General features: G+C 48.9%; 1 protein-coding gene across 2 annotated transcripts in view; it reads right to left on the reverse strand.

Moving 5' to 3' along the window:
- The window catches only part of HTT (huntingtin), a 1,924,961-nt gene that overhangs the window by 1,723,793 nt on the left and 186,562 nt on the right, over nt 1-14,606 (reverse strand). For both annotated transcript variants that reach the window (XM_078678546.1, XM_078678545.1), the window contains exon 4: nt 1,264-1,323. In XM_078678546.1, the coding sequence (XP_078534672.1) occupies nt 1,264-1,323 (60 nt within the window). The remainder of the gene's footprint in view (nt 1-1,263; nt 1,324-14,606) is intronic.

Consider the following 14,606-nt stretch of genomic DNA (forward strand, 5'->3'; position numbering starts at 1 on the left):
GGGACACCCCGGCTCCGGAGCCCCTGTCCCCCTCATCCGCCCCCGGGGAGCAACGGGGGGACGTCGGAGAGCGAACACGCTTCTTTGACTTTTTTATGGTGTCGCTTACCGGAATCCGAAGGCGAAGACCTGGAGCCCGAAGAGCGACGGCTCCGGTCCCGGGAGCGGTCTCGGGAACGGCCCCTAGTACCGGAGCGGTGGTGAGAGCAATGCCAGACCTCAGTAACTTCCGACGTTGCTCCCACAATGCCTCCAGGGCCATGGCACGACAGTCTCGGCAGTCCCGGGAGTCGTGGTAGGCCTCCAGGCCGTAAAGGCACACATCGTGGGGGTCCTCCACCGACATGTTACAGCGGCACAACCCGCAAGACTTGAAGTCTGGCATCCCTACGTGCACCAGGAGAAAAGGGGGAGACAAAAGTCTAAAAAGAGTAGTCAAAAAGTGACTAAGGTACGTGTTCAATCCGGATCTGCACTTGCTGGTGCGGAAAAAGAAAGAACTGACTACAGCGCGCATGGGTGGCGCCTAAGTACCCTCCATGACGTCATCTCGGCGCTGACGACGCCAGTGACGGACGCGGAGCTGCAGGACGATACCTACTGACGCGCAGGGGTACTATTAAGCAAAAACTTTCCGGATACAGTCTGACGCCTGGGGATGTTCTAAGGTAAGGAATCTATCACTAACGTGTCTCTTTCAGATCTGAGTTTCATTTGGGGAATGGCTATCTTGGTTTATGCGTGAAGAAGGCATAACTCAAGTAACATAATTTTTTCCATGACTCACTACAAAATATTAGTGGTGGCCGGAACAACAGAGCTGTGTGCAGCCTGGGCTGAAGCCTGGGAGCTTTGGACACATAGGATGCCTAATTCTAGGAGGATATAGTTGTACACACAAACAAGATTAGTCTGGGAGCTGAGCAAATATGTGCTGGTTCCAGGCGGACATGCTGCAATGCATAAATCAAGCACCAGTGGCCAAGTATTGTGATGGAAAAAGTTCATTTAGTACTTTTCATAGAATCTCTCCTGAATGTTTCTTATGTGTTAATCTTTATGATAAGGTTAACCTGGGGTCACCAAAACCTGTAACATCAAGAGCACCAACATGTAATCAATTAAAGTCCTTCCCACAGAACCATAGAGGGTCCATCATATTCTCCTTCACTGCATAATATCGCAACATGTACTGTTTGAATCACTGTGAAACCTTATGTCTCATAGTTTTAAGATATACATGAAATGAAAAGATAGGCTGACCTTTTTAATTTCCTTATACAGCTCCAACTGCAGACGTGGGAGATTCGAATCCATCAAAGCCTGTAGAAAAACAAAGCATAGAAATAATAACAAAATGTATGCATGTCTAAATGTAACTCAAATATAAGATAACTAAAGGCAAAATATTACAGAAGGGCATTTGAAGAAACCCTTTAGCATAAATGTATACATTTGAAACAAAGGATTAAAGTCAACAAATCACGTGTAGATTCACTGTAAATGTGTCTTCTTTGCTGCTTTCCTTTGAGAATTAAAACACAGTAAAGGTTAACAATACCAAGTGTTCACAGGATGAGGGTGTTAATAACACAAATCACATCTGCTGTAGCTTGCTATTTCCACAAATGGATGCTTACGAAGGTACTTTAAATGTTGTTTCCTACCTAACGCGGTCTAGTACCATGTGGTATTATCATCACAACAAGGCTGAATTGTTGACATGGCCAGTTACAAGACAAGTTGACCCAACTGTGATGTCTTTGGAATAAGGCTGCACTTATTAATACAAATACAGATTTTCTGCAGCACGTTTCAAGTAGACTGTCATTCGATTTGGACATTGATTAAATTTACTCTACAACTGGTGCTTCCCGACGGCTCAGCTGACCGTCTCGAGGTACCGACGGTTAGAGCGGTGCCTCCCCCACTCCTGAGCCGTTGCCAGGTGAGGTGAGGTAGCTTCCTTAGAACATCGAGACATCATCTGTCACAGGATGTTCAGAAAGGAAGGAAAATACACACCAAGATACAGGTGACTATGGTTGTATCGTTACCAACCATTAGTTTGTAAGATCATTGAAAATATTGTTTTTTCACACTATTTATTGTTTTTTCACACTATTTGCTTTTGACTCTGTTGCAGTAGCAAATCTTGGGTGGGTCCTGATGAAAGCACGGTTAGACTTGTAACCTTCTGTGCTGAAACATGTTGACCACTATAATACTCTAGGTAGTTATTTGTTAACACTATCTTCTATTGCACTGTTTTTAATTTGAAATATGGGATACATCAATAAAGTTTAGGTCTCTCATAACTCAATTTTAACCTCACATTTCACCCAAGCACTGCACTTTGTTCCCATATAGAAAAATCACTTGCATCGGGTAAGACCGCAAAACAACTAAACTAAAACATCCTTGGGTTCCCTATCACTATGATAAGGTTGTAGCACTTAGAGCCACCAGTGTGGTCTGAAAAGAGGAGACCCAGATGATGAAGCATGTCACAAGGATTGGTGAGTGATGGGAAGCCGTAATTTTCTTTAAGATTTTTCCCAGGTCTCGTGGCACTGGTCTCAGTGTGGTTCCTTTCAGATTTATACAGGTCACAGAATATTCAATCTAGACCCGTGGATACTCCAGGTGTGTTGTACTGTTAGTTTGGGGCAAGGTATCCATGCTGGTCTTTAAAATTGCCTCTGACCCACCTTTTGAAAAGTTTTGTATTTGGTTCAAGAAGATCGACTTAAATCAACCTTTCTGACAAGTGTTTTCCCTCTCAAAATGGTTTGAGAGTTCAGAAAACACTGCACCGAAGGCCTTTTCTTTGGGGATAAAGTAGCTAAAACATGACAAACTCTGCATTCAATTCCGAGCCTAGAAAATCTATCCTTCTGAAGAAAGCTCAAACTTTGGACTGTCATCAGCTATTCATAATTGTTGAGCATTATAAAATAACTAGACAAACTACTTTCACTCCAGGCCTGAATGTCTCTATTAAGTTGCAAATAATCAAATACTTCATTTAATCAACAAAATAATCATCACAAATTCATAATAGTTAATGTTGGTGTGCAGAATGAAGAGACACAAAAATTGTCAAGTTCCAAAATAGGTATTTGAAATTAGCAAAATGTGGTCTGTGCTATTTGAACACTGCCGCAGGAACAAGGGGGAATGGCGGACCAGGACTTTGTCCTTTACGCATACAGTGCACAGGCACAATTTTTACATTTCTGGGTGCACCCTACACCCTTCCAGCCACACGTGTCCATAGAAGTAGACAGGGCTGCACCTCTCCCATTGTCCACAGCACTATTCCACCCTTACAAACGCCCTTGTGATGAAATGGACACGGTACAAGTTCTGAGATGGGCATGGGAAGGTCTTCGCAAGCGGGCACACTTAGATATCCTATACGCCCGTCCATTCCACTCCCTAGCAATTCGTTGTACCTCCGCTTATGGAACGCAAGGCACCGGAAAGTGCGGCCATCCATAACATTAAGGTGGGTGGTGACCTCTACCCTGATGATACCTTTCTCACGTCGGCAGCAAATGTGTGACCCCGCAGAGCCCACAGCGCTAGATATGCCATTATATTATCAGCTCCGTGCATCATGCAAGAGAGCACATTCCCAACCCGCCGCCAACGCTGCCAGCATTGGAAAACCTGTTGGCAGTGGAATCAGGTCAAAAGCTTATCTCACGCATTTACAGAATTACACAAAAGACATCTCCAATCATTATCCCAACTTCTAGCTGAGCCTGGGAGGAGGAGCTGAGGGTCAATCTCAAAGATTGAACAATGGAGCCTTGGTTGTAAGCTACTAGAGCGCTTATTGCCCAATTACAGTCTCCGGGTTACACACTTTCAGTATCTCACTCGCCTCTACCGCACTCCCATACAACTACATAAGATGGGGCTCTGCGAAGATGACTGTTGCTGGCGCTGTGGTGCCCCCAGTGCGACCTTCCTACACCTGGCATGGCAGTGCAGACCAATAGCACATTTCTGGCTCACCATACTGCGCCACATAAAAGCCATCACTGGGTTGGACTACCCTGCACACCATCGACATCCCTACTGGGGGTTCTTGAGACAGTACCACCTAAATCACCTAAACTGCCAGAAATGCTACTCTTAATGGCAAAGAGACAGGTGGCCCTACACTGGGGGGCAGCCTGGCCTCCAACGGCAAAGGAGTGGGTTATGAATGTGAAGTAATGTAAGGCACAGTTGACAAACTATTGGGAACTTCTGCCGACCAGATCCCGTCCGAGAGACATATGGGTACCCTATGTGATTTGGCTTAATTCTGCGGATGTAGATGACTATGGAAGAAAAAGTTTATATTGCATGTCTTGGGAGGGGGGTGCCCTCAAGATAGTGATGCACAGTGATGTCCCTAAAATGCATATCGCTACACCGTACTCCTCGATGTAATTGTTGATTGGCACCTTGTGTTACAGGGACTGTGATGGCACCCACAGCTTGTGGTGAAAGTACTGGTATTCTGATTTGTCCAGCAGATTCGTCTACGAGTATTGCACTGCACTTTATGTTATTGTTGTACATGTTACGAAAAATGCCAATAAAAAGAATTTTAAAAAAAATGTGGTCCGTGCTAAACGTGCTGCTTACACACATGAACATGCCACGTTTGTAGTATCAATACTCTAATATATCGGGGGAGGAGCTTGGCGGGCATCCGAGATGGCCGCTTGAGCACAGCGCTCTCCGGACCCTCGCCGCTCCCGGCATTTTATCCTGACTGAATCCTGATTTCCTGCAAGAATTCATGTGGAGGACGTTTGGCTGATGACCCTGGCACTTTTCAGAAATCGATTTGGACATTGGATTCCTGAGATATGGTGATCTGAACTTTTGGGCTCCGCCCTTGAGGTGCGCCCGGGACGGGGTGCGGTTCTGTGGCCGTCCTGGAATTGAACAACAGCGGCAGGAGAACTAGCCTTGTGGGTCCCCCTCCTAAGTTTCGGTTTCGATTCTGTTTCGACTTGGGCCGACAGTGTGCGTGTCGTGCAGGGATTGATACTTGGAGGCAGATCGGCTGTTGGGCCTTCCTGTGGACTATTTGCTGGTTTGGCGACCTCTACCCGTGTGGTGCCCTTTTTGGAACCTTTGGTCCTGCGATTTGAGTGTCGGGCCCGTTGACCCTGGTGGCTCGCCTTGTGACGCATCTTCAAAATGGCGGGCAGAGGGGACAGGGAGGCGCGCAAGACGAAAACACCTCTGCGCGGAGCTCCGGTTCAATCAAATGTTATGGACCGCTATACCCATTCTAAGGGGTCCCCCGGAGCTGCCCTGCCTGGTCCTATTACAGCGTCCGATCGAGTTTTGGAGGAGTCGGCGGAGCCCTCCCTGCAGGACATTATGGGCGCCATTTCGGGCGTGAGGGAATCCATCGGCCTACAGTACGAGGCCTTGGCCCATAAACTTGACACTGTGGCTATTGAAGTGAATCTGATTCATGCTGATCTCGGCAAGACGAATGAAAGGGTACAATCATTGGATATTAAATCATCCAGCCTCACGAAGGACGTATCGGAGCTCCAGACGGAGGTTGGGAATCTCCGTCGGGTGAACGACTTCATGACCCGACGCCTGGAGGATTTTGAAAATAGGGCACGTCGCTGCAATGTCCGTCTGGTTGGTGTACCGGAGAACCCAGAACCCCACTCGGTGGATCTCCTGGTTGAAGATCTGGTCTTGAACCATCTTGCCCCTTCTGGTCTTACTAAGTTTTTCACAGTGGAACGTGCACATCGTGTTCCGGGGGGCAAAGGTAAGCCGGGAGCCCCGCCGAGACCTATTGTGGCGAAGCTTTTCCACTATAGAGACCGGGACGCTATCCTGCAGGCTTCGCGGGTGAAGGGCCCGGTGGCCTTTGAAAATGCCACGGTGAACTTTTACCCGGACTTTTCCCAACAAGTTCGGAGACAACGGATGGAATTTCGTGGTGCCAAGAAACGTCTTCGGGACCGGGGCCTACGCTATGCTATGCTCTTTCCCACCAGGCTTCGGGTCGAGTATAACGAGCGTACCCTTTTCTTTGATCGACCAGATGTTGTTAATGACTGGCTGGACTCCTTGCCTGACCGTCCTCCTGAGACTGAGCCCGCCGCTCACCCTGGTGGTGCCGAAGGTGGTGCGGAGATCTGACTGTTCGGCTCTCATGTCTTACTTTGAACACGTTTTCAGGAGTGTTGGCCGGCGTTCCTCTACAGCATAATTATTTTGTCTTTAGTTTGTTCCTTTTAGTTCTTGGTGTGGTCGGGGGGCAGGTGGAACGGGGGCCTTTCCTCCTCCGGGGTCTTTGTGTAGAATAGGGGTCCTAGGGCGACAGGCACACTGCAGGTTGGGGTGGCTCTTTAGCTTTTTGCAGGGGTGCAGGGTGGGGGGTGTTCCTTTTCAGTTTGGGGGAGGGGGGGTTGGGAAGTTCTTTCTTTTCTGTGTGTTGTTTTCAAGGCGGATTGCTCCTGTGTTTGCTGCTGTTTCTGATGTCGTGCTCATGGACGTGGGGTCTTGGATCGGGTGGATGGGATGGGGGGTAGAGGGTTAAAATTCGTTTCCTGGAACGTTAACGGTCTGGGAGATCGTATTAAGCGCAGTGTGGTTTTGAAATGTATACGACGTTTATCACCGGACATTGTTTTCCTGCAAGAAACTCATTTGATTGGAAATGTTTGTTATGCAATGAATAGGTGGGGCTACCGCCTTGTGGCACGCTCGGGGTTTACCTCTGGTTCCAGGGGTGTGGGTATCCTTGTTCGAACCTCCCTCCCCCTGGCAATTGATGAGGTGATTCAAGATGACCGAGGGAGGTATGCGGTCTTGGTGGGTAGATATGAGGGCCGCACCCTATCTCTCTTCAATGTTTATGTCCCCCCGGGTTTGCAGACTTCTACTTTCACTGATTTGGGCCGCGTCTTGTTAGATCTCCCTAATAGTACTCTCTTCCTGGCTGGTGATTTTAATTCGGTGCTTTCCGGCCTTCACGATCGCCATCCCCCTAGGGATACTCCGGCTGCTCAGCAGTGGTTGGGTGGGTTTCTAGATACCTTTGGCCTTGTGGACTGCTGGCGACTGTTGCATCCCACTCAGCTTCAATACACATTCCACTCTGGGGCACATGGCAGTTTGTCTCGGCTGGATTATTTCCTGATGCCCGCGGCCCAGTCGTCGGCGGTCAGTGAGATTTTGCATTTGCCAAGGGGTATCTCTGACCACTCGCCGCTCTGGCTCCGTTTTGAGGCCGGGGTGGAGGCAGCGGGCCGAGTAGCTCCCATTAACCCATGGTACCTTTCCTCCCCTGAGACCCGTAGCCTCTTGCTCAAGTCCATGGATGCGTATTTCCTGGACAACGAGGGGTCGGTCTCTTCGGCTGTGTCCCTGTGGGAAGCTTTTAAAACGGTGATTCGTGGACAGGCCCTTTCCTTGATTGTTGAAGCTAAGAAAGCCGGGAAGAGGGAGGTGGTAGACCTTGAGGGGGAGATTTCGGCTTTGGAGGACGAACTGGACTCTGGTGTCACACCTGAGAAACTTCACGCCCTGGGTTTGAAACAATTTGCCTATAAATCCCTGGTCACGGACGCTGCAAAGGTGATGTTTCGAGAACAACAAGGCAGGTTATATGATGTGGGTGATAAAGCGGGTAAACTCCTAGCGTGGTTGGACAAGAAAGAAAGAGTTAATCGTGTGGTGCCCGTGATTCAGTCTGCGAGTGGTGAGAATGTGACTGACCCGATTGCTATTGTTGACCGTTTTGCCGAATACTTCCGTGTTGTGTATGCTCCCGTGTCTGTGAGGGATGTGGCGGATTCTCGCCTTCTGTTGCGTGATATAACTCTGCCCTGTGTCTCCGACTTGGACCGTATTGCTTTGGACTCCCCTTTTACGGCTGATGAGATAGCTACTGCCATCCGTTCGCTCCGCTCGGGCAAAGCATTGGGCCCGAACGGGTTGCCTATTGAGTTGTACAAGTTACGTCCCGATAAGATGGCGCCGTATCTCCGCGATATGTTTTTAGAATCCCGAGAGCGGAACATCCTTCCCTACGATCAGCGTCTGGCGACGATAGTCGTCATCCCCAAAGATGGTAAACCGCGGGACCTTTGTTCCTCATATAGGCCTATATCCCTGTTAAATGTTGAACCCAAGGTTTTGGCGAAACTTTTGGCGTCCCGTCTTCTGTCGGTTCTTGGTGACCTGGTCCATCCAGATCAATCTGGCTTTATCCCGCATCGCAACACTGCTTTGAATCTACGTCGCCTTCACGGCGTGATAGCGAGGGCGGGGCTGTTGACGGAACCGGCCATTTTGGCGTCTTTGGATGCCTCTATGGCCTTCGATACTGTGGAGTGGCCCTATTTATGGGCGACTCTTGAGAAATTCGGATTCGGGTGTGAGTTTATTAGCTGGATTAAATTGTTGTACGCGGAACCTCTGGCGCAAGTTGTGGTGAATGGTAGGGTGTCGGCTCCCTTCTCCTTGGGCAGGGGCACCCGCCAGGGTTGCCCCTTGTCTCCGCTGCTGTTTGCACTCGCTCTTGAACCATTGGCGGCCTGGCTTCGGTGGGAACCGTCCCTTAAAGGGATTCGTTGGGCCCCGGACTTTGAAGACCGTGTCTCGCTTTATGCGGACGATATCCTCTTGTATCTTACCTCCCCTCGTAAGTCTTTATCCGTTTTATTTGACGTTCTCGCGTCCTTTGGTGCTAACTCGGGCCTTGTAATTAACTGGACCAAGTCCTGTGTATATGTTTTATCTGGTGTCTTGCCTCCGTTGCCGAGTAGACTTCCCATTCAGGTGGCCCAGGATGGCTTCAAATACTTGGGGATTTTTGTTGCTTTGGACTCGTCCCTTCGCTTTGATCGTAATCTCCTTCCCCCGTTGCTTAGACTACGTTTGGACGTTGCCCGCTGGCGTAAACTTCCCTTATCTCCTCTGGGTCGGGCGGCCCTGTTTAAAATGATGTCATTGCCGCGATTTCTCTACGCTCTCCAGAACTTTTATGATCCTATCCCTAAGACCTATTTTCGGGAGATTGAGAGTCTTCAGAGACAGCTTATTTGGGATGGGCGTCCGCGCATTGCTCTCGCGAAACTTTCCATCCCGTGGTATGACGGGGGCATGGCGCTCCCCGACATTAAGAGATATTATTGGGCCTCCCACCTGTCTGCTATCAATCACGTTATGTTTTCGCCGGGTCGTAATCCGGCGTTCGAGATGGATAAACTTCAGCTTCCGGGAGGTGATTTTAACAGAGTGCTTTACTCTCGCTCCGCTGGGCGCCATCTTGTGGGACCTACATTGACTGCTTTGACTGTGTGGCGCGCTGCGAATGTGAGCTTGGGCTGGGAAGATCGCTTGACGTTGGCGACACCGCTTTATGCTTCGGAACGTCTGGGCGGTCTCTGGTCTACCAAGGGTTTCGACCGTTGGGATGTGATTGGGATTTGTAAGGTGGGGGATGTGTACTCTAAGGGTTCTGTACGGTCGTTTCAGGCCCTCCAGGCTGCCTATGGCCTGAATGGTCGGGAGTTCTTTCGTTATCTACAGGTCAGACACGCCCTTGCTTCGGTATTTGCTCCTGGTGAGATTCCGCCTGATTCTTCCCCCCTTGAAGACCGTATCCTTGACGGGCATCTTCCTGATAGCACTATCTCCCTGATCTATAAAAAGTTGATTAATAATCGGGCCGACCTACTGGTCCGACTTCGGGAAGCGTGGGTGGGCGATGGGTTGGAACTTGATGATGAGGACTGGCAATCGGCCCTCTCCTCCCCGAAGGAGGTGGCTATTCCGGCTCGTCTCCGTCTGGTTCAACTTAAGATCCTTCATCGGGTGTACGTTACGGGACCGCGTCTGGTGGTGATGGGCTTTTCCTCCGACGGGTTATGCAAGCGTGGCTGTGGTTTGAGTGCAACTTTTTTGCATATTCTTTGGGAGTGCCCGATGGTGGCTGCTTATTGGACGGCTGTGCTTGAAGTGATGGCTGTGGTGACAGGTGTGTCCTTGCGTCCGGAACCTCGTCGCTGTCTTTTGAATGTTTGGGAACCCACCGACTATTCGGTGGCCCAGACCAGATGGGCCACCCTGGGTTATATGGTTGCGAAGCGGGATATCCCGCAACTCTGGGGGGCCTCTAGGCCCCCTGACGTCTCGAAATGGGAGGATAATATGGACTGGTCCATGTTCCGTGAGAAGACTGTCTATGTGGCCAGGGGCAGACCCAGGGCGTGGACGAAGGTTTGGGGTCAATGGAATGACTACCGTGGCGACATTTGTACTCCTCCCCTTGTAGGCACTGCTGAGATTACCCTGTCTCCCTAGGCGAGCGTTCCTGGAACCCTTTATATAGGGGTTGTGCTGGTGTTTCCGGTTCTCCCCTCTGATCTCCTCGCCCCTCCCCCGATCTCCTTGGAGCTTGGAGCTCCGTTTATGTTCTCCTGCTGCTATACCCCCTTTACGTCCTTTGGGCTGACTGACAGTACTATACTTTCGCCTTGTTGTGTGCTTGTTCTTTCATATAAAATAAAATCTGTTTTGTCCTGTATTTCGTGGGGAGTATTGCATTGTTGGTCGATTGTTGCCTCTGCGGGCAGGTATCTTGTATTTCGACTCCTCTTTAGCGGCCAGCCCGTGTGGTTGTAGGCCCATCCTTGTATTTTCTTGCTTACTCCAATAAAGGTTTTTAAAAAAAAAAAAAAAAAAAAAAAAATACTCTAATATATCTATTGGCTGCGTTGTAATAGTATTGTCCAGATGTTACTTCCCCAATGTTAATTGACGGAGTTTCTGGAATTTTTAACAACTGTACAATTATGAACCTCGTTGCAAACAAAAATACGTAGGGGTTCCTAGGTTAGTTGCCAAAAAATGAAACGATAATCCGCACATTTCTCAGTATTCATATCAAGGGCGATCAAAGGGAGTGTCAGGCGTGATTCCATAGACGCAGAATACAGAGATAATTTTATCACCTATATTCCCTTATGCTATTACATACGGTGCAGATGAGACATCGCCGAGAGCAACCATTTACCATTCTCTCTCATCTCCAAACAGTATGACTTTGCTGCTTTTGCCTATATAAGTAAATAACATTTCTCCAAAATCTACATCTGAAATTCTTCTCTCCAACTTATCACGTAACTGTATAAGAAGACCTGATCATCACCTTCAAGAGCTTCACTAAATGAGGACATGATGCATCTCTAGCAGCGTATTTGATTGTCTGCACCACCTACTGCTATAATACAACAATAGGTACATAGTTGTAAGTTATCTTATTCGCCTTTGTACAGTGCTAACCGGGTACTTTTCCTACATATTGAATTTCAGGTTATACTGTTCTCAAGCATCATTTAATTCTCGTTATACAATTTCCTCAATGTTTGCATACCTCGCTTAAACATATTTAAAATCTTGCAGGCTGTCGCCCCGTAGAAAAATCACTATTCCCCCAAAAGATGTTTGGGTTATGAGGGAAGAGGATCATTTTTAGGTTTTGACTGGCCATGCGCTTTGCGCATGTGCCAAAAAACCTCTTGAGTTGTGTGTGTGGGTCGGGATACGCCCCCTCCTCCGATTGGCTAGCTCCATAAATGGAGGCTAGCCATTGGACGAGGGGCCTGTCCGTCAATGCCGGACCAGATTCGGGGGCGTTCCCGAGATTCTTTGGCTTTTGCCGACGTCACGCGACGTCAGTCAAAAGCCGGGAACGCCCCCGAATCTGGTCCGGCATTGAGCCGGCACCCGCCTTCCTGCTTCGTTTATTTTGCAGTTACACACAGCCGTGAAAATAAGTAACTTCACATATTGTGAAACTCGTTTATGTCTGCCCCGAGAGGATGAGTTGTCAGGTTCGGGCTGTTGCGGTCGGAAGAAGGCAGAGAGCTGGTGAGTTAGTTCCCTCTGTAAAGTTATACTCTGTTTAATTATATAGCCCCGTTGTTTAAAGGACTTCTGAATGTCGCAGGCTACTTTTCATTTATACATTATTAGGAAACTCGCTCGCGGAAGACTTCGGCATTTCTGTGTGATTATGCAAGACAGCAGTTTGAAATGTCCCATGGCTATGTAAATATAATTGTGCTACTGTGTGAAAGTAAATACTTTGCTGTTCTCAGACCGTTGGTAACAAATCGCATATCTCGTAGGCGGATAAGCGATCGAAAACATTTGCTTTTCGTTTAAAACGTTATCTTCCAGTTTCGATAACAGAACTTCCCGAACGTATAAAAAAAGAAGAGGCGATGTATCACGGGAGTTCCCAAACAACCTGTCCCGTCGCGTGCAGGTTGCACTGTGTTTTCACGGAAGGAATAGGACTGGTTGTTAAATTAGTGCTTTGTTCCCCTATTTACGCCAGCATTTATAACGATTCTTTAAATACAAATGAGAAAGGTCCAAATAAAAAAAAAATAACAACAATTGAAAATAGGTAGCGGTAGACAGAGGCAGTGAATGGTGGGCGGATCCTGGGGTGAGATAGAGGGTCACAGAGGGGAAGTCAGCGAGGGCGGTAGAGGCAGTGAGGGGTGAGTGAAAGGTCTAGATGGCGCCATAGATTGTGAATAAGGGAAACGGGCTGTGAGTGAAACGGGATTGAGGGGCAGCAAGGAAGACGGAGGTAATGCGGGAGAGCCGGTGAGACCGAGACCCTCTCACAATAGCTTATCCTGCTCACACGGGCCTCGTGAGAGCAGATAATCCGCGGGAGCATCTAGAGGCTGCTTTCCTCTGGTGGCTGCAGCATCGAGGAGAGACCAGCCCGCCACCCTCCTCAGAGGAGACCGTATCTGAGCGTCAGCTGGTGCCCCCACCGACCGGGGGAGGCGCCCAGTATCGTGGGAGAGGAGATTCGCCCCGATTCCTGCCTCCACCGGAGAGGAGAAATGAGGCCACAGCAGCAGGAGGCGGCCGGGCCCGGCGATGCCTAGGACCCCTGGAAGGAGTGCATGGACACCGCCGTGCAGCTGGCACTGCGGGCTGGAGAGGTGAGCACAGAAGCAAGCGGCCATAAGGTGGAGGTGGGGTGAATCTGGAGGGGGGGAAAGGCTACGGTGGATAGAAGGGTCAAGATGGGAGGCACGGGTCCTCTCGAGGGAGCTTTGGCCTAGCAACGATCAGGGCTTTCGGAGTTAGGGTAAGGGGGCGTGCGGACGATCAGCAACGCTCTCGGCTGTGTAAATCACTCAACGGTTGAGGGATGTTATAAAAGAACCCCTTTTCATCCATGGGAATGAGTGAACTACTTGCAGATATATGGGGTGGGTTCCCACGCCTTAAACCGATTTAGAGTGTGACACTGTAACCCACCCCAAATCTTCGGCTGGGTGATTCAAACCCCGATCGAGACAGTGTGACGCCCCATAAAAAATTGTGGTGGAATCTGTAATTTTCGATACTATTCTTTCCTAAGTTTTAATTTGTCCCTGGTTTTTAACATGGATATTTCAGCTGCTTTGAGCTATGGCCATGAGTTAAGCGCTCCAAGCTAATAATTGTGATTGACCTGCTGGATACATGTTCTGATCCAGGCAGGCCCCCTCACCCCTTCATCCTTCAAAGGTTGATTGGAAGGGTTTCAGTCAAGTTGGCAAAAAGAAACAGTGCAGCAAAACTGCAGTCACTGCAATTTAAGTCATATTATGTCGATTGTAAGAGTGACAGATTGTTTCTTTTCTTCTCCTGTGAGTCACAGAAGAAAGCTGGTTGGTTTCTGTTTTGGTAACTTTTGCACTTGGCATAATGAACATTTCTTTTTTTAGCATTACAAGCTATCTTGTGCGTAAGTACAAAAGTGACCAGCTGTTTTTTTTTTTGCAGCTGTATTTTCCAGATTTTGGACTTTCCATCCTGAAGTTACCCTGCGTTTTGATTTTTGGCTAAATATAAGCTTCCCTACTGTGCAGTTACAGGTGTCGTGGGGGGGGGGGAGGGGCACGGTGAAGGGTTGGTGTATTTCCAGTGGTTAAGCAATAGGCGAAGACAAAATGTAAACACCCATTGGTAAAGAATTAGGAAGACCGCATGGAGAATTTCCAGGTTTGAGCTAATAAGACAGAATCAACAATATTTTGGCGTATAGACTGAGTAACAACTGGTGAAAGAGGTAATGAATGTCAGTGCTGGAAGCGAAATTAGTGCACACCCATAAGGCCTAGTACCACATTCAAAATAAAAGCCGTTTTTTTTATGGACTCTGCTTGTGCCTCCGTGTGCCCCTGTTGCGCCTCTGTGTACCCCTGTTGCGCCTCTGTGTACCCCTGTTGCGTGCTTGTGCCTCTGTGTGCCCCTGTTGCCTGCTTGTGCCTCTGTGTGCCCCTGTTGCCTGCGTGTGCCTCTGTGTGCCCCTGTTGCCTGCTTGTGCCTCCGTGTGCCCCTGTTGCCTACTTGTGCCTCCGTGTGCCCCTGTTGCCTGCTTGTGCTGTGTGGGTGTGTGTGGAGGGCTCCGTGTGGCTGTGTGTGTGGGAAGCTTTGTGTGGCTGTGTGTGTAGGAAGCTTTGTATGGCTGTGTGTGTGGGGGGCTTTGTGTGGCTGTGTGTGTGGGGGGCTCTGTGTGGCTGTGTGTG

This window comes from Lissotriton helveticus, chromosome 2_2 (assembly GCF_964261635.1).
Source record: "Lissotriton helveticus chromosome 2_2, aLisHel1.1, whole genome shotgun sequence".
Lineage (NCBI taxonomy): Eukaryota > Metazoa > Chordata > Amphibia > Caudata > Salamandridae > Lissotriton > Lissotriton helveticus.